The sequence below is a fragment of the Pocillopora verrucosa genome, chromosome 8 (assembly GCF_036669915.1).
Source record: "Pocillopora verrucosa isolate sample1 chromosome 8, ASM3666991v2, whole genome shotgun sequence".
Lineage (NCBI taxonomy): Eukaryota > Metazoa > Cnidaria > Anthozoa > Scleractinia > Pocilloporidae > Pocillopora > Pocillopora verrucosa.
Window position 1 is genome coordinate 16140913 of NC_089319.1, and position 17857 is coordinate 16158769.

General features: G+C 39.0%; 3 protein-coding genes and 2 pseudogenes across 3 annotated transcripts; 1 reads left to right on the forward strand and 4 right to left on the reverse strand.

The window, feature by feature from the left end:
* Positions 1 to 355: 355 nt before the first annotated feature.
* On the reverse strand, positions 356 to 1204 carry LOC136283092 (uncharacterized). The gene has a single exon (XM_066171321.1). It carries the CDS (start codon positions 1064 to 1066, stop codon positions 356 to 358), a length of 711 nt encoding a protein of 236 aa, XP_066027418.1. The 5' UTR covers positions 1067 to 1204.
* Positions 1205 to 2564: 1360 nt separating this feature from the next.
* Positions 2565 to 3623, reverse strand: LOC136283132 (uncharacterized). Its single transcript, XM_066171459.1, has one exon. The coding sequence runs from the start codon at positions 3621 to 3623 to the stop codon at positions 2565 to 2567; it is 1059 nt and encodes a 352-aa protein (XP_066027556.1).
* Positions 3624 to 10205: 6582 nt separating this feature from the next.
* LOC136283015 (uncharacterized) lies at positions 10206 to 11132 on the forward strand (annotated as a pseudogene).
* Positions 11133 to 11134: 2 nt separating this feature from the next.
* LOC131778754 (transposable element P transposase) lies at positions 11135 to 16629 on the reverse strand (the record flags this gene model as incomplete). The annotated part of the gene is given in 4 exon segments (XM_066171299.1): positions 11135 to 11264; positions 11266 to 11313; positions 14218 to 16195; positions 16398 to 16629. Coding segments are annotated over 4 exon segments (2388 nt in total), but the record flags the coding sequence as incomplete, so codon positions are not given.
* On the reverse strand, positions 11809 to 12837 carry LOC131786603 (uncharacterized; annotated as a pseudogene).
* Positions 16630 to 17857: the final 1228 nt, after the last annotated feature.

The window sequence follows — 17857 nt, forward strand, 5'->3', positions numbered from 1 at the left end:
GAGTAAATGTTCACTAAATTTAGTTTAGAATTATAGTAGTCAATGAGTAAGCTCAATATTCTTCCTTCGGAATCGGTCAAAAAACGGATAATTTTGCCTGGAAAGTTTAGAGAAAAGAGGATGGCAACACCGGCAGACCTGCCAGTCCCGAAGGACCACAGACATTTGCCGCGCCAGAGTATTTCGAATTCCTCCGCTTGTTTTTTGCATGAGACATGTGTTTCTTGTAAAAGGATTATGTCACAGTTTGAATAATTTAATTCTTGAATAATTTTTCGACTTTTACTGGAGGACCCGAGTCCTCGCACATTTAGAGAAATTATTTTAAGCTTACTCATTGAATATAAATAAAAAATCAATATCTGTACCGCCTTCTCCTAGGTTTAACTCTCTCCCATCCATCATCATCAGTTTCGGAGCCAGAGTAGTCACGGCGGGAAGATCTATCGCGGCCACGATGGCCGCGATAATAATCTCGATCGCTTCTATCTCTCTCTCTTCTGCCGTCTCTCCGGTCATCTCTTCGTTCTTCTCGATCGTCCCTCCCTCGCTCGTCTCTTCGTTCTCTTGGTCGTTCTCTTCTACCTTCGTCGCGTTGTTGTTCTCGTTGTTTCTCTTGATCTTGTTGTTTCTGTTGTTCTTGCTGTTCCTGCTTTTCTAGTAATTTCTGTTGTTCTTCTTGTTGTCGCTGATGTTCTCTCTGTTGTTGTAGTTTTTTCTGCCTTTCTTCTCTTTCCTTGGCGCGCTGGGCTCGCTCTTGTTCCTTTTCCTTTTCAGTTTTAGGTGGCGTTGGCTCACTATCGACGTTCGCGCTGAAGAGCAGGAAGGGGCATTGAGGCATGGAATGGTTGTCCGCCAAACAAACGGAACATCTTGGCGAGTCTTTACATTCTTGAGCTCGATGCCCAGGGCATTCACAATTAAAACAACGGACTGCGGAGCAGTCTTTGGCCATGTGGTCAGTAGCTCCACAATTCCGGCAAGCTTTTGGCTGATTTGGGTACCATATTTTGATAGGTTCACCAGCTATGTTGATGTTGGCAGGGATAGTTCGATGTAGCGCCATTCGAGCCGTTCTTACTCCATTCTCGATATGTTGTGCAATTTTGTCGCGCCGAAATGAAAGGACACGACCGTAGTGGCTGAGTCGGCCAATCACGGCAGTGTCGGGTAGTTCAGCGGGGGCTTCATGGATCTTGACGAGGACCAAACGATTTTCGCAGTTGCCCAGGAACACTTTGAGACCGGCAATCACGACGAAAGGTGTTTCAAGAGCGGCTTCTTTAGCTGCACGGCTCTTAAAAGTCACGATCCAAGATCTATTGGACGCCTTTCTCTGGATTCCGGTGATAGCGTCAATATCGATTTCTGCCGCGTCAAAAGCTTCGAGAATTATTTGCGATATGACGGTTGTATCAACGCTAAAATAAATAGAGCGATCCTTCGTGATTCTACTTTGACTGGGAGCATTCAAAAAAGGCACGGCCTGAAATTTCACACCCTTATTTTCCAGATTTTTTAGTACCTCAGGGATTTCGATTTCCACGTCTGCGCCCCAGGACTGTGAACCTTCTACCACGCTTGCGTCTACAACGTCTCCTGGATTCGCTGTCGAGTTATCTGTAGTAAACTGGCTGATATTTTCACTTTCCTGGCTGTCCATGTTGACCAATTGCTGCAAAAGCAAGGAAAATAAACTTTTCATAAGCCTTTTAACCTTACCCAAGAGGCCGAGAAGCTTTCAGTACTGTTTCGGCCTTCTGGGCCTCATCAGTGCAGTGCTGATGCTAAGATGGAGGTAAGGCTATATAGCCACCCCAAGTGATCTCACACGTGTGGTATCATCTAAGCCATGCCAGAGTGCTCAAACTAGATAAACTAGTGAGCATGCATAATGCTAGCAGCAATGACTCATCCTAGTAGAGTGCTCAATTTGGACATGAAAGCGAAGCTTTGTATGCCAAAGAGCTATATATATATATATATAAACATTTACATTTTTACATGTATGCATATATAACTTAATTATATATTTTTGCCAATTTTATCTTGGCTTTTATGATCTGCTGTGAGCTGTAACAGATTGTGTATAATCCAATGTATCGATCAGCTGAGACATTTAATATTATTCCATTGTACAAAGAGCAAAATAAGACTAACAGTGAGTTAATTGTCTTTTAATTCAAGAAATTTAATGGTTAAGAAAAATGCTTTAAAAATGCATTTATAATTGCTTTTCAGTTTTTATAAAGTTAACTTCAGAATTTTTTAAGCATGCCCAAACTTAAATTGTCAAATTCACATGTACAGTGAAAATATATATCAAGTAAAAATTTTGAGCAGGTTCATAAAACTGATAAAAATTTTAAAAAACTGGATTGGTCTGACAATTCTGTTGATTATAGGATCCAAAATGGTCCTTCACAAGCCTGTATGAGCCACTGAAATCTTGACAGGGCATGCAACAATGATTAGTTATACCCTCCCCCCCTCCCTCCTCTGGGCGCATTGACCCATATCTTACAAGAATCTCTGATAACATTTCCTTAAATAAAGTACTGGTCTTATGGAGGCGGTTCAACACCAAAGAAAGAAGAAGTTGTCGACCCATATGTACATGAGTGGGCATTTCTCAACAGGGCACAAATGATATGCATTTTTCCTACTGCACTGAGTCCAACCTTAAGATTTCTTTTAAAATCTAAAAACGAAAAGTACTCTAAAATGTCACCAAAAACCCACTCTACTGCTGTTCTTACTTTACTCATCGATTTGTTAAACAGTTGCTGTGGTGCTGTTAGGGCAGCACCCTTAAATGGACCCTGCAGGTGGACCCTCAAGGGGTATGCAGGGTCACCATATAAACATAACGGTTGGCCTGTTGGAGATATACAGTGAGCTTCTAACATTGGCAACAAACCAGACATGGCTAACATTCCGCTGTCGTGTCTGCATCCTTCCACAGGTCCAAAAAGGTTTACGATCAGACCATTTGGTGCAACTACACTTTGAAACTTTATCGCATGCACTCTCTTGTGGCCATTGTACAATACTCTTTGGTTTTCGCCAGGCCTAGCAACTGGTCGTACAGTTCCGTCTATAAATCCCCAACAGTTGTCAAGGGCGGCTCCTTTATTGTAGATAGCTTCTGCAAAATCAACTAGATTTGCTTGTGATAGCCATGGCTGATTAATACCAGAAAACAACTGTCCGAAGCAGGCATAAAGAATATCCATCATCTCAGACACCACCATACATAATTGCGGTACAGGCCTTCCAAATCGGGGAACAAGGTCTTTGTACCTGCATGGAAAGGCAAAACGACGCAGAAACAAACATAGCGCTTCATCACTGTAAACATAAAATCGATTTCGGCAGGTAATTTTGTCAGGAAGATCCAGAACGTCGAGCAGATTGTAGATATCATGTTTTAAGAAACGGAATTCGCTTTTGCATTCGTCGTCGGAAAGAGAGTCCAGATTGAATTTTTCGTACTTCCAGTAAGGAATGTCAAGATTCTTTGAAGTGTGAACGTCGTAGAGTAACAGCATTTCTTCATCGGCGATCAAATCCAAGGCATTAGCAAGCAAAAGAGCCTCTCTTGCCTCCCTGAAGGTGGCCATTTTTCCTTCGGGGCCTGTGCATGTCGTGTTGTATTGCGTAAGGTTTGTTTACGTTTAGGACGGCAACGTCAACCCTCGTGTGCTCGGACCAGTACTCGCGCGGTCCACGGTCGCCGTCCTCATTCTGCCGTCCTGTTGCGTAAGGTCTCTAATTTTAAAGAGATATTCTCTTAGACAACAAGACCCAAGTCTAAGGCATGTGTGATCAACAGATGCATGCCTTGTAAAAGAGCAATCATATAACCTATTGTAAGTATGCAGAAAGAGCATTGACCGAACTTGAAAAAGGTACCGGAATTAGTTCAACATCATAAACAAAACTACTCTGAGAACAATACAGAATGCAATCCATAAAAAAGAATAAACAAACTTAAAACATCACACCGAGGCCAAGGGATTTTTTTTCTATGGCGTTTCAGGGTTGCTTTGGTTTTTTTCTTTGATCTTCTTTGGCTGCCACAGGTTGTATAAAGCATTTGTGTTCTGTAAGTTTTCCATATTCATGGCATATGAAGCATTTGTCAAAGTAGCATTGGTGAGGTTCTTTTGACACTGAGGGTTCAAACTCCTTACGACACATAGGGCATTGAACAATGCTGTCACAGATCTTTTTCTCCTTATGCATGTCATAACATGTCTGACTGTGAAACTTTCGGCAACAAGAATAACAGGGTACTTCGCATAAGGCCTAATCAGGTTTTGCGCCACATTCTACTTGCTTGCATGCATGACATCTTTGACCCTCACATGGATGATGTCTGAAGTCATTATGATCAAATCCCTTGTTGCACTGATCACAAAAATAGGATCGTTCTATAAAACCAGTGTAAGATGTGCAAATGTCATAGTGACCAATCTCAGAGTCGTTGTGCTTCTGGAGCAAGAGGCGGATAATATGGGGTGCTTTTGGGCCTACAAATACCATCACGTAGGGGTAGGAAGTTGCCATCACTTTCAATTGGTAGTTTGGTGCTAGGAAGTCTTGAAATGTTTTCAATTCTTTGGGCCCGCATGCCCCCAAAGGTACCCCCACATCTTCATGGAGTTAATGAGCCATTCCTGATTGAACAGTCTCACATCTTTTTACATTCTCGTAATTGATTTTCTGTCGATATCCCTCATCTTTATGGATCCATGCTTTTGCGACGCAAATGGCTCTTGCACAACACAATTTGTCTGAATTTGTAATTTGAACCACTGAATGTTTCTTTTTTAAAACTTCTGCCAAGGATCGCTTTCCCACTAGAGCTTTTTGTCTACCACTTTTACCACCTTTAGGCATTCAAATAAAGGTAAGGTCGGCGTTAAACTTAGAAGAGGATTTAACTGATTCTCCTAAATTCAATTTATTGGCCATGGTAGTCATGTAATTTTCAAAGCGTTCTGAATTCTTCATGATTTCTTCTACTTTGAATGTGGCTGATTGTTGGGCGTTGGCGAATTGATCGGATTGTAAGGTGAAATGGAACGCGCCATGAGATGAACCTTTCTTTTGCTGAATTTGTTTCCTTATCGACCTAAACAATAACCCAAAATAAATTTTGATAAGAGTCTATCCCCTGAAACTTTTTTTCAACACATTTTTTAAATTCTTACCTCGCTAACGCATTTGTAATTTCTTTTCCGATATTATCGACATGGGATGGAGTTCGTGTCTGCTTGAGGGTGGCCTCATATCTTTGTTTATCCGCTGTCTTTTTCCAATTTTTCCGGAATCCAGCATTTTGAAATTCAAAGTTAAAGAGAGCACCACCTGATTGTTCCACACCCAAGTCTATATTGAGGGCATCCAATTGTTGTTGGTCCAATTGATCATAAAATTCATCGAGTTGATCGTCAGATATTTCCCCACCATACTGTTGTTTTTCAAGGTCATCATAATGTTGATTTAATAGGTCATCCGAGATACTATCCTCTTCCTCCACATCATCATACTTTCTTTTTGCCATCATCGAATAAATCTACAACTAATAAGACATGACACAAATATAAGTTTTACTCGTATTTTATTTACAAACGTTCTAATGCCCTTCATATGATTCATGTTATATATCTTCTGGATTTTTATGTATTCTTTAACCAATTCAGTTGTAGTTTTCAGGTTTTCCTCTTTAACAAGTTTTAGGAGCTTGAAAAAAACGCGAGTCCAGTAAATTTTCTGTTGGGTTTGGGCTTCAAGAATTCTTTCATAATCAACCATGTCATCTTGGCACTCAAGACAGATATAAGCAACGGTATGGTCCTAAAAAAGTAAAACATTTGTAACATATTAAAAAAGCTGCTTGCCTGCCACGACAGTCTTGTTTTGACATTATCATACTCACCTCCAAAGTTTTGTTTTCTTGTTGGGCCATGAAATCTTCAGTGTGTCTTTTCAGGATTCTTCTTGGTTTTATGATCTTCTTGCTTTACTTCTGCAACTTTTAAGATAAGAGCGGGCAAGTTCTAGTGATTTGAGTTAAAAAGTTTATTGAGGCTGTTTTGTCTACGGAAGTGTTTCTTATTATTTGTTGGAACGTATTTAGAGTCAGAGAAAGACACACAAATGTAAGGTTTAACTCTGCTTTTTTTTTGCATTCACTGTATCCCTAAGTTGACAAAACATTTTCTATAGCTTGCATAATTGAGCCTACATTGAAGCAAAACTACAAGTTCGTTGAACATAGTGTGTTTTTTTGAGGTTTAGGTCTAGGTCTGGCTTTGTTGACATGCAGTCTGGATTCTGGAAACCTGAGAACTGCGCTTGTCTGTCAAGCACAGGTTATCTAGTAGGTGCCGCTGGTCTTTAATGACCTGATTGTTTGCTGCTAATTTTTTTCCTGTTGTTTGATCATGACGGTAAGCAGCTCCTATGGGCTCTGTGACTGATCTGGTTGAAGGCTGTCTGGAATACTGCATGTTTTCTCAGGACTTGGAGTGACAGTTTACATTTGGCCCATCTGGTCTCCAGTGTAGTATGGCAATTCTGGATGGATTTTCCACCCTTGTCAGCTTTGTGTTTTTTAGGAGCTGGTTCTGTGGCTGGAGTCTCTGTAGTTGGACCATCATCATTATGTGGTCTTTTAGATGACTTGATCAGTGATAATTTGGGCACTTGGCTGGAGTTCTAAAGAGAACTGTTTGGCATGCTTTTTAATGCAATACTGGTTTTGGAACCAAACGATTGAATCCTTCATCAGTTGTGAGTAGCTTTTTTACAAGAGCTAGTGCTGTGGCTTAAAACTCAAGTCTCTTTATATAGCATACTTGTGCCAGTGTAGGAACCAAATATAATGGAAAAAGCACCAAATGTAATGGTGTGTAAACCGAACATATTGGAAAAGCACCAGATATAACGGTGTTTGAACCGAATGTAATGAGCTCTGCACCCTATATCATGAAAATAGCATTGAGTATAAAGACAGAGGTACAGAGTATAATGAAATAAAACCAATGTAAGAGAAAAAAGCATTATGAGACAGTTCTGGAGTTCCATAGATGTGGTTGTGTTTTTCAACAAACAAACAAACAGCACAACTCCCAGTTTAAAACAGGACAAAAAAACTTTTAAGTACTCTACAATGCAATTCCTTTCCTTCTTACCTCACTAACCAAAAACTAGCAAGGTTTTAAAGCAAACTTAAGTCACAAAAACCTCTAGCTGAAGGTAACACTTCTAAGCACAGTAATGTAGATACTAAGTGTAATAACAAAACACTGAACTGAACATTTTTGTTCACAATTTGGAAAGGTATATAAGTGCTGGTGAACATGAGAATTTTTATCTGTCAGTAGATTTTCCTTTACCCTAATGAAAAAATGGTGAGTTGCCTCACCAAAGTAACCACAGTTACATCCAGCATAATTAAAGGCATTCGGAATTGGAAGGTTAAAGGTTAATTCTTATTTATTTATTTATTTTTTGAAAAGGAGGTAAAAACAAATTTTAACATCCCTGGTAAGCCGGATTCTAGACTCAGCCAACCTTCTTTACTTGACTGAATGAACACAGCTTTTGAGGGAATTACTTTCTCTAAAAATAGCACTCGCGGGAGTGCACGTGGTTTCAGCTATAGTAAGTAAAGATTTTAATATGGGAATTGGTGCATGAAGTTGAAGTCAACAAAGGTCAGGTGTTTGTCAAAGGATCAAATGGAAAAGGGTTGGATGTGAGCACAAGGACAAAGATGGGAAAATGAATGTGGATTTTCGTTAAAAAAAATAAATAAAAAAAGAATGGTAGAGGGAAAAGTTTTTCTGACAGTGAAGGTAAAGTGTTGTGGCCTAAGGTTGTTGCTTGGGTTGAAAATTTGATAAATATTATTTATATTATTCGTGTTCAGCAAAATTTGGGGCAATGTCTTGTTGGCATTTGAAGACTTTATATTAAAGAATGATGAAGTGCCAAAGACCTTTCCTGGATCACACTTCAGTGAAAAGAGATAATGAACCAAGGTTGAAGCTTGGAAGGCTGTAACACTATTTAGTTGTAAAGAAATAACAGTAACGGTTTATTCAAGTCATCTTTGCATATTTGTAGATACAAAGAGGTTGTTTTGTTTTAACTACGATATAAAGTGAGGCTAATGTAACGCTTTAATTGTGTGGATTTAAGTAATTATCTTTGGCTCACAATTCGACTTTGGCTGCTTTCAACCTGTAATGTACTCTAAGGAATGTAAATGCTTTTTAACAAAATCAACATGAACATTTGTTAACTGTTCACATGAGTCCAGTATAAATTAGGTTATAAAAAACTGCATCCAGTTTTTTTTTAACCCCAAGATAACTAAACAGAACTGAAGTTGTGCATTCACTGGCAATTTAAGCAATATAAATGCCTTTTAACAAAATTAACAGCAACCTTTGTTAACTTTTTACAAGAGGCGAGTATAAATGAGGTTATGAAAAACTGCATTCATTTTTTTAAACTGCAACATAAGAAAACACAATCTTGTGCATCGTCTGGCGATTTACATAATTCATGGTTTGAAATTAGATAGTTGTTCTGCTTGTAGATGCAATGATTGCATTTTTGAAATTATTAACTACAAACACAGCTACACTACTTTTGGCGTGTACTAAAACCAGGAACACTGTTGTAAAAAAATCCTAACCACCAAAAACAGTAAATGCAAACAATAGCTGCTAATCGCTCACCACTAACCACCAATTCCAACCCTAATTCTAACTGTTCACTAACATTGTTAGTGGATGTTCCGGTGTTCTAGTTTTAGTAGATACCATTATTTGCCACACCTCTGAATGTGCACAGTTTCACATTCTTGTAACAAACTGACGAGTGTTGCCTTTTTTTTGCTGAACTCAATGTGAAAAACAGTAGTCGTGAGTTTCACAGAAAATAATCAATTAAACATTATTAATATCAGAATATTTGTGAACTCTCAGTTCTTACTGCAGAAGTAACATTTTCTCTTTCAGTATATGAACAAAAAGCCTCCTCCTGCCCCCCAGGGTGTTTCAGTTGACTGGTGACTAGGGGCAGGTAGAAATTGGGCTATGATTTTTGCCTTTTTGTCAACTATTATGGTGTGTTGACCAGATTTTAAGAGGAGGAATTTAAGTTCTGCTGGTTCTATTTGTGTCAAAGATTTAGGAGATTTTACATTCTTGAGAAAACTCTCGATGCCATCATTGAAACATGTATAGGTATCTAATTCTTGAGTAGTAGTTTTAACAATTATTTGTGCCACCATCTTTGTGTTACAGAAAGATGTTAGTGTTGTGATGTTACAATTGGTACAGGTTATTTCTTCTTCATCTGGTGCTGGTTGCTTTTTAGTTGGAAATGTGTGGTTGCAGGCCAAGCAAGATGGTGACTTCTTTATGTTTACTCCTACCACTTTCACTTTGAGGAGATTATTCTTGATTTCTGGTGCGTCAGCGTTGATATTCTGAATATCATCTATTTCTTCAACTGTTGTGGATTCATTGGTGTTCAGATATTTCTCATCATCATTTTTGAAATGGTAGGACTTTCCTCTTGCCACTTGATTTATTGTGTTCTCCCATAACACCAACTTAGCACATCCAGTTTCATCACCCACTAGTGTGTCACACTTGTATCTGGTTTTTGTGTCTTGAACAATGGGATTCTTATTCTCTTCTTTGATAATGACTTTGACCTTAAGGTCTACAGTGGTATAGATGTTGGCTTGAAGTGCTTGACTGACTGCATGTAAATGATTGTCAATTAGATTCTCATTGAAGTTGAACTTTAGCTCAGTTGGCATTATTTTAGCACTCTTAGGAACTGTGTACTCTTCTAAGTCGCTGTTAAGTCGTTTTTTAGGGTTCAAGTTGGCTGCTATTTTAACTGGTGATCTTTTTTCATATGCAGTTAGAAGAACGCTCTGTTTTGGTGGTGAAAAACAAACAAGGCAAACAGTTTTATCGTCAGACGTCTGGAGCTTGAGGTCAAAGTAATTTGTTGTTCCATTTGATGCGGTCCTTCAAGAGCTGAAAATTGAAAGCATAGTTAGTAAAGGGGACTGGTTGGGAAAGCCGGCGAACTTCAAAGGCCCAAACAATAGAGTTGAATTGACCCGTCACGTGACTCTGACCGTGCACACAACAAACAAGATGGCGGATGCTACAAACGAACTCTTCGTGTTTGGAGACGATTTTGAAACGATTTTGAACATGTTAAAGGAGGATGAAGCAATCGAGAAACACTTTTCAACTACAGCGATTGATGTAAGTATATTCTATGTGAATTCTTCGGCCTATTTCGGCTGTAGTGACCCTAAGTGTGCCATACGCGACTCTTTGACAACAACTTGACCATCATACCCAACGTTGACAAGTTAACTACGCGAAATTTTGTATCGCCAAGATACTGTCGAGCTAGATGACAAAACTGTACGTAAACGTAAGCTTAAATTAACTTTGAAGGCCATAAATGTCCATGCATTTTGCGGTAATGACCAAGACCACTTTGTGATCGTTTTTACCACAGGTTCAATCGGCAGATTTCGTTTGTAGTGAATGTGGAAAGAAATACAAGACAAGAGGAGGCTACCAGAGACACAGAGCTTCTAAGCATAACCCTAATGAAAACGACAGACAGGAACGGACGACTCTCACTCCAAGCAGTCTTGCTGAAATTGTAAAATATGCCATACAGGCTGTAAACAGAGGCAGAGCTTTTGCACCAAGCCTTAGGAATGAGTTGAATTTGTACCAATTCAAACAATTTGATGAGGGAACTGATGAATTTACCGTGCTGAAAACAATTTATGATGGATATTTGAAAAATGGGGACATCGAGAAGTTTTATGGAAAATATTATGGTCAAGTGCCATTGCAGTCCACAAAGTTTTTTTCAGGACTATCCCACAATGCTGCAACATTATTAACAACTAAGGTGGCAGATAGTATGCTGGTATGCTGTCCACGAAGGCTTGTTGTAGCAGCAATCATCCAACCCAAACTCTGTTATCAGAGAGAGAGAAGGCTGGTCTTCAATATGTGGGAGGTTATGTATTACATAATCTACACAAGCAGCAGAAACGCTCTGTGAGCACGAACTCCATCCCTTCATGAAGCAGGAATTTGGTTGCCTCAATTGCAGAATACACTGTTATCTGGAAGCCCTCGTAGGTCTGCCAGGAAAGGAACATACGGGATCTGGCATTCTTGCTGCTTCCATTTCCTCAGATACTCCAAGAAATTCAGTAGAAACTTAAACCTGAAACCAAGTGGCAACCAAAAATGTTAGTAACACCAAATAATTACTGACCCTCATAAAATCCTATTGTTCTCTCTCAGCATTATATCGGCGATTTCAGCCTGAGAAAGTATTCATGTTCAGTCAAGTCCAACTGTCTGAGGAAAACGGTGGCGGTCCTTTTTGATTATATGAAATATAAGGGAAATTATTAGGGGTAATCCTACACGCGCTAAAACGTTCAATATTGCAGTGGGCTGGCTGCACTGCAATATTTTTAATAATGCAGCCTGCTTCCAGCAATATTTTTAATATTGCTGCATGACTGTGGTATTTACTTCGTTACTTTTCCACTCAGTAATTTTTGAAAATTCGCGAATGTCCGCGCATAATTTATGATGAAGATCTGAAGTTAAAAAGTAAATGAATACACCATGAGAAGTACCATTCCAGGAGACGTACAGACGAAAACATTTTACAGTTTATTTAGGGCACATCTGACAATGACAGTCTTTCTCACTTGTAAGAAATAACAATTTTCGTACTGTGAGTACTAATTACAACTGACTGATTATAATCTTCGCTCTGGTTTTCGTCTAAAACCTTTTCGCTTAACCCCTGTAACCCTGTTTCTTCCCTTTGTCCATCATATTTTTGCTCAACATCATTGTTAAACAGTTTTTCATTTTTTTCCTTGACGTCTATTTCTGCCCTCTTAGGAGTCGCTCCCTGCAAGATTTCACTTGCTTTCCTTTCAAGTGTTGATGAGGTACACTGATACTCCCTAACCCCATCACATGATCAGTGACCAGTGGTTTCTACAATAACTTGTTTTGGCACACCACCTTCGTACAATCGCGTGGCGCAACTTCGTCGAAGAGAATGATTTGTAAAGTGCCCCTCAAAACCTGCTCTTCGCATAATATTCTTAACTACGTTCCCTAACGTTTCCCTCCCCATAGTTTTATTATAATACCATACGTCCCCTTTTGGCTTTGGCAAAGCCCGCAAATAGAATGCGTTGTCACTGATTTCTTTCGGCACGTGAGATACGTATTTCTTATACAGCTCAACTGGGCAACGCTCTACATTGGTTAAGTTCTTATATGCCCGAACAACTTTCCTTTTGATACGCAAATGGCTCAAACCGCCATTATTAGTTTTACTGATATCCTCCATATACTGTAAGAATTCATTACCCGATTCGTCACTTTGTAGCGATAACTGTGAGTTTTTAAATCTCAAATTCCTGTGTTCCTGCCCAGCCCTTAGAGCAAACTGAATGCCAAAAACCCAGACCAAAGTGTGGCAAAGCAGCTCTGCGTTGTCGCTCCCTAAAAACCCGTTTTCCCACAAATAGTTTTCTTGTTCCTCCGTAATAAGATTAGCCTTGTTGACAACTAAGCCTATTCCTTGCCCAGCTTTTTCTTTCATTTGAAAATTCAAAGCTGAATTCAAACTTCTAAATTTACAACCTGTTTTGTCAATCAAAGTTACATTTCTCTTACATTTCACACGTAAAAACGTTTGAATACTACTTATCATTTCATATAAAGTCTTTCCTGGATATTCTTGTCCATCTTCTTTTCTAACTTCGGCAATAAATCGAGCCAAGACAAAATCCAGCTGCTCTTCAGACATTTCATCTAGATTCTCGTTTATCAACGGTTCACCACTATAACTCATTTCATTTACGGCTTTATTTCTCTCAACCATCCACTGATCAAAGACTTTCAGCACCCACGCCCATTTTCGACGACTTGAGTCTGACACCCAACTTTCTTCAAATTTTTCACACTCAACAGACGTAATTGGTTTTCTGAATCTTTGCTCTTCTATAAACAATAACAAAATACAAGGAAAGCTTTTCTTAGTCGTTTAAAAATGACCCCCAAAAAGTTAAAGCGTAATTACCTTCAACGGCAGCGGCATTTTCCGACCTCTGGCTCTGCGTTATGAAAATGGCAGATTCGTCTTCCGAAGAATCCTCCATCAAGCTTCAAAACAGTAGCAACTCTTTGCCTTCCAACAAACAACTCAAATAACCAAGTGCATTGCGTTAATATACAATGCAAATTACGTTTGCATGAAATTCAATCACACACCTGAAAGATGTGGAAAGTTACATAATCTTTACAAGGATTTAACAATGACTAAATTCCGGGAAATGAAAAGGGTTATGTAATTTGTATAACTACTAGACAATACGTGCTAATTGCATTGTTGGAGAGAGAAAATAGTAGGATTTCATGAGAGTCAATGATTATATCATCTTTGCAAGTAGTTAACAATGGCTGAATTGGGGAATGAAAAAGGATTATGCAATTTGTATTATTACTGGACAATGCTTGCCAGCTGCATTGTTGGTGTACCAAAACATCAATATGAAGGGGCGACTGAAATCGTCGATGTAATGCAGAGAGAGAACAATAGGATTTTATGAGGGTCAATAATTATAATAGTTAATTACTGAGGTTCGCAGCATTATTGGGTATAATGCTGCGAACCTCAGTAATTATCTATTAACTACTCTCAGCTGTCAACACTGACACTCGTATCTGTCAAAGTAACATTTAATACTATTGATTGTCATCTGCTGCTCATAAATTTACAATAACAATGACATTATTCACCTAAAGTGGATGTGCCTAGTGGTGGACATTTACTGAGCCACAAATGAGAATGGATAGCAATCTGGGCACACACAAAAATCTATGCTATCCACTGTTTTAGTATATACCAATGAAATAATGATAACCTCACTGGAAAAAATTTTCATAGAAATAAGTATACAGCAATAGAATTATGGAAAAAAAAATTAAACAAATTTTGTGTTGTGCTGAAACTTCTCACAAAGAGAAGCAAAGTAGAGATGACTAAAACAACTACATTTTATTCCATTCAGGTGTTAAAAAACAGTAATACCTTTCATCTTGATCAGATCTGTAAGGGGCTACGAATGGCTTGCGCTTCCTCTGATATTCTGTGGTACTCCGAACATTCAGACAATCAAAAAAGCCATCAACCATTTCACAGAGTTTTGCAGTTGCTGCTGCCTCTGGTGGCCCAAATTCCTTTAACACTGCAGCCACAGATGCACTAAGGACTTGAGCTGCTAGGTTCACTCGCATAACAGAGTATGCATTTAGGTTGACATGTTCAAATGACAACTTAGGCAACAGTTTCAAACCATTGTCCAAATCTTGATAGAAAATTTGTGTAATGTGCTGCCACAATAGAGAGAGACCATTGTTCCACATGTATCTTGTGGACTTTCCAGAGCCTGAATGCATCAGACAGTTCCTTGTTGTCTTGACCAGGTGTGGGGCATTCGAGAAGAAATATATCTAACGATGGGGTGCAAACAAATTTGTTGTACGATAACAAACATCCTTATCTGATTGCCCATCAAGTGACTTGTGAAGCCGATAAAACCTCCTGTTGGGTGAAGCACCATCAGATGTGGCAGCAATAACCCACAAGTTGCAAGAGGTCTCAAGGATACAGACAGCTTCCCAAAACAATGGCAACAACTGAGCAGCAGTAGCACCTGTAGTGGCAAAGTGAGGCAAGCCAAATTTAAGCTCTGTACAAATTCCGCGTACAAGGAAAGCAAGGGCATGCGTAGCAACATCATCAACCTTCTCAAGAACTCCAAAGTTCAAGTTTGGGTCTCCAAGATCGGTAAAGCCAATCAGTTCACCAGTTGTCTTGTCAAGTACAAGGTTTGCCATAACTTTCATTTCGTCAAACAGGAGAACAACATATCGTTGTACATCAAAATACCAGTCAGTCTCAGTCCTGAGTTGCTCAATCACTTCCTCTTGAAAGCCCCGTTGTGGCTTTATAGCGTTTCGGTAGTCCTTCAAACGTCGCTGACTTGGAAGAACCAAAACCTTGCTTTTTCGAAGTTCCTCATAGCACGAAGGTGACTTTACCGCAAGGGACAAGCAGAAGCGAATCACCATTGGGTGATAACGTACACCAGTGCAGCTACTTGAAAACAATTTCTTTTGCTGTTGCCAGAAAAGATTCATAAAGGGAGTTATTTCATTGTCCGCTGAATCAAATAGTTTAACGAAGTCATTGCTCAGTTCATGGTCTACTTCAATGCTTGATTTCTGTAATTCATTGCGCATTTCATTGAGCTCTCTTTCAAGTTCATAACATCGCAGCCTTTGCTGTCGCAGAGTCAGTTTGATCCTCTCTGGATCAGTCTTTGATATAGGAGCATTGACATGAGCAGGTGTTAACTGATGCTTGTCTTTTGCCTTCTTCGCTTTTTCAGAACACTTTTGGTACTCCACGCATGCACTGCACACCTTTTCAAGTTTTCCACATATAATCAAACAGTCCTTTACTCTCCAGTAACCTTTGTGTGGAAACTGTTTGTCTTCCTCTAACCCCTCACTCATGGGAACAACATGATGAAACAGTGTGCTTGTCATCTCTAGTGTGTCAACTCCACAACACAAACTGTAGTTCTCCCCCAACAGTTCAGCAAGACTATGTATGGATATATTCCTGACTGTACGCCGTTAATCAAGGTACACAGGATGATCCTCTGGAAAATAACAGCCATAAACTCTTACTGTAAATGCTAGACTATCATCCACAACGATTTCAAACTTCGGAAGCACATATGGAATCTCTACCTGTTTTAAGACAGCTCTGTCAGAAAATGTTCCAATGTTCCAGTTTTGAAGGCTCTTTAGCTTAGTCAAGCGCTGACAAACCTCCGTGAAAGTCTTGTAATGAACTTGCGGCTTCTTGATCAGATCCCGGACAATGGTTCTCTCAGGTCTTTGCTCGGGTTTTGGAGTCTCGTGAGTTTTTTTCGGCATGTTCAACTTGGGAAGAGCACCAAACCGAGCCTTCTTCTTAGTCATTTTCTCTGAATGAACTATAAACAAAATAAAAAAATTACACGCCAAGTTTTAACGGCGATACAATGGATGGAAAAACCCCATATACAGTCAATGTCTAGTAAAAATCGCCTGAATTGCACCACTAACACGACTACACAGAATATACAGGACTGATATCTAAACACAAATTGACACCGTGACAGTCTACACTCGCTCGTACAAGTTCGAGCTACTTACATATTTCAACGTCCTCAGGTTCGAAGTGTTTTTCGCAGGTAAAGATCCTGTCCTTCGCTACTAAGACTTTAAATGGAGCATCGCTTTCTCTTGTCTTTGTAATTTCGTTCAGCCACTCTTGTCTCCATTTCTTGTGAGCCTCGTCCTTTGGTGCAGGCAACTTCCAAATTCCAATGCCTTTCGTCCTTCTGCTGGTCCCACAGCCAAACACAGCGCAGTTGTCGCCGGGCATAATTTCCCCAGGATGCTATATTTCTAGTATCTGATTTCAACGAATTCTTCTTTCGCCTGAATATCAAACAATTTTGTTCTACAAACGGAATAACGCTACTCAATACGCCATCTTGCTTTGTGTGTGTGTGCACTGTCGTGAACACGTGATCACTCGAAAATCAGAACACAGAGTTCCTCCTTTGAAGTTCACCGGGTTTCCCAACCAGTCCCCTCTACTAACTATGTTACAAAATTAAGCAGTTATTAGATTGGTAAAGAAGTATGCATTCAATTACTTTGAAGCATTAGTGATATTAAGTCTCTGCCCAGAGTATACAATGTGAGACTAGAATGCAATCTCACTTAGTGAAATAATTAACAAAACCTTCATTACTGGAATTGCTATTGTATAGTGGTCTTTGCTAAGTATCAAACTAAGTGTAAGACTGACATGGACTTTTAAAGTTACCGCTACTAGTTTAGAATTCATTTAAATTTGAATAAGTACTAAATACTATAGGTATTACATAGAATTGTTACTGTGGTCCAGAGTAACCGGTATGTAGTTGTTTGTTAGGCAAAAAAGTATTGAATGAAATACTGTGGTTACTTACATGTAGATTTGGACTCTTGATAATTTTTTCTGGAAAAGAGAAGAATAGGCACATGTAAATTCTTATAATGATTGAAAAACAAGACTCCATATAAACATCTTACACATGAAAAAAAAGCATTGTTAAAGGTATACTTACTTTGGTGATGAGTCCGATGACTGAGACATGTTGGCAGTATCTCTATTGATCTGTTAAGTTAAAACAATTAACAATACAATTATATACTTTTAGTTGCATAGAGTTAGTTTAATTGTTTTGAATGCTATGTTGGCCACTATGGGAACTTAAGGAGCCAATTTATTATTTAGCTGAAGCAGCAAATTACTGCACAAATTCCTTTATGATCAAAGAAATATGTTTCTAATATGTTGACATTCTCATGTGTTTCAGGCAAATTTGTATATACATGATCAATACAAGTCTTATTATCTGTTGTATAACAGGACACTAGCTGTCTATAGTTGTTTTCCTTGACAAAGAGATCATAAAGTGGTCTTCGTTGATATTCATTGAGCCAATTGATATTGAAGTCTCCAATAAACACATTAAACTTGGTTGAAGATAGCATGAGTGTTTGCCTTAGAGCAGTGCAGAATTGACTAACTGGCACTCTAGGAGAGCGGTATATTCTTA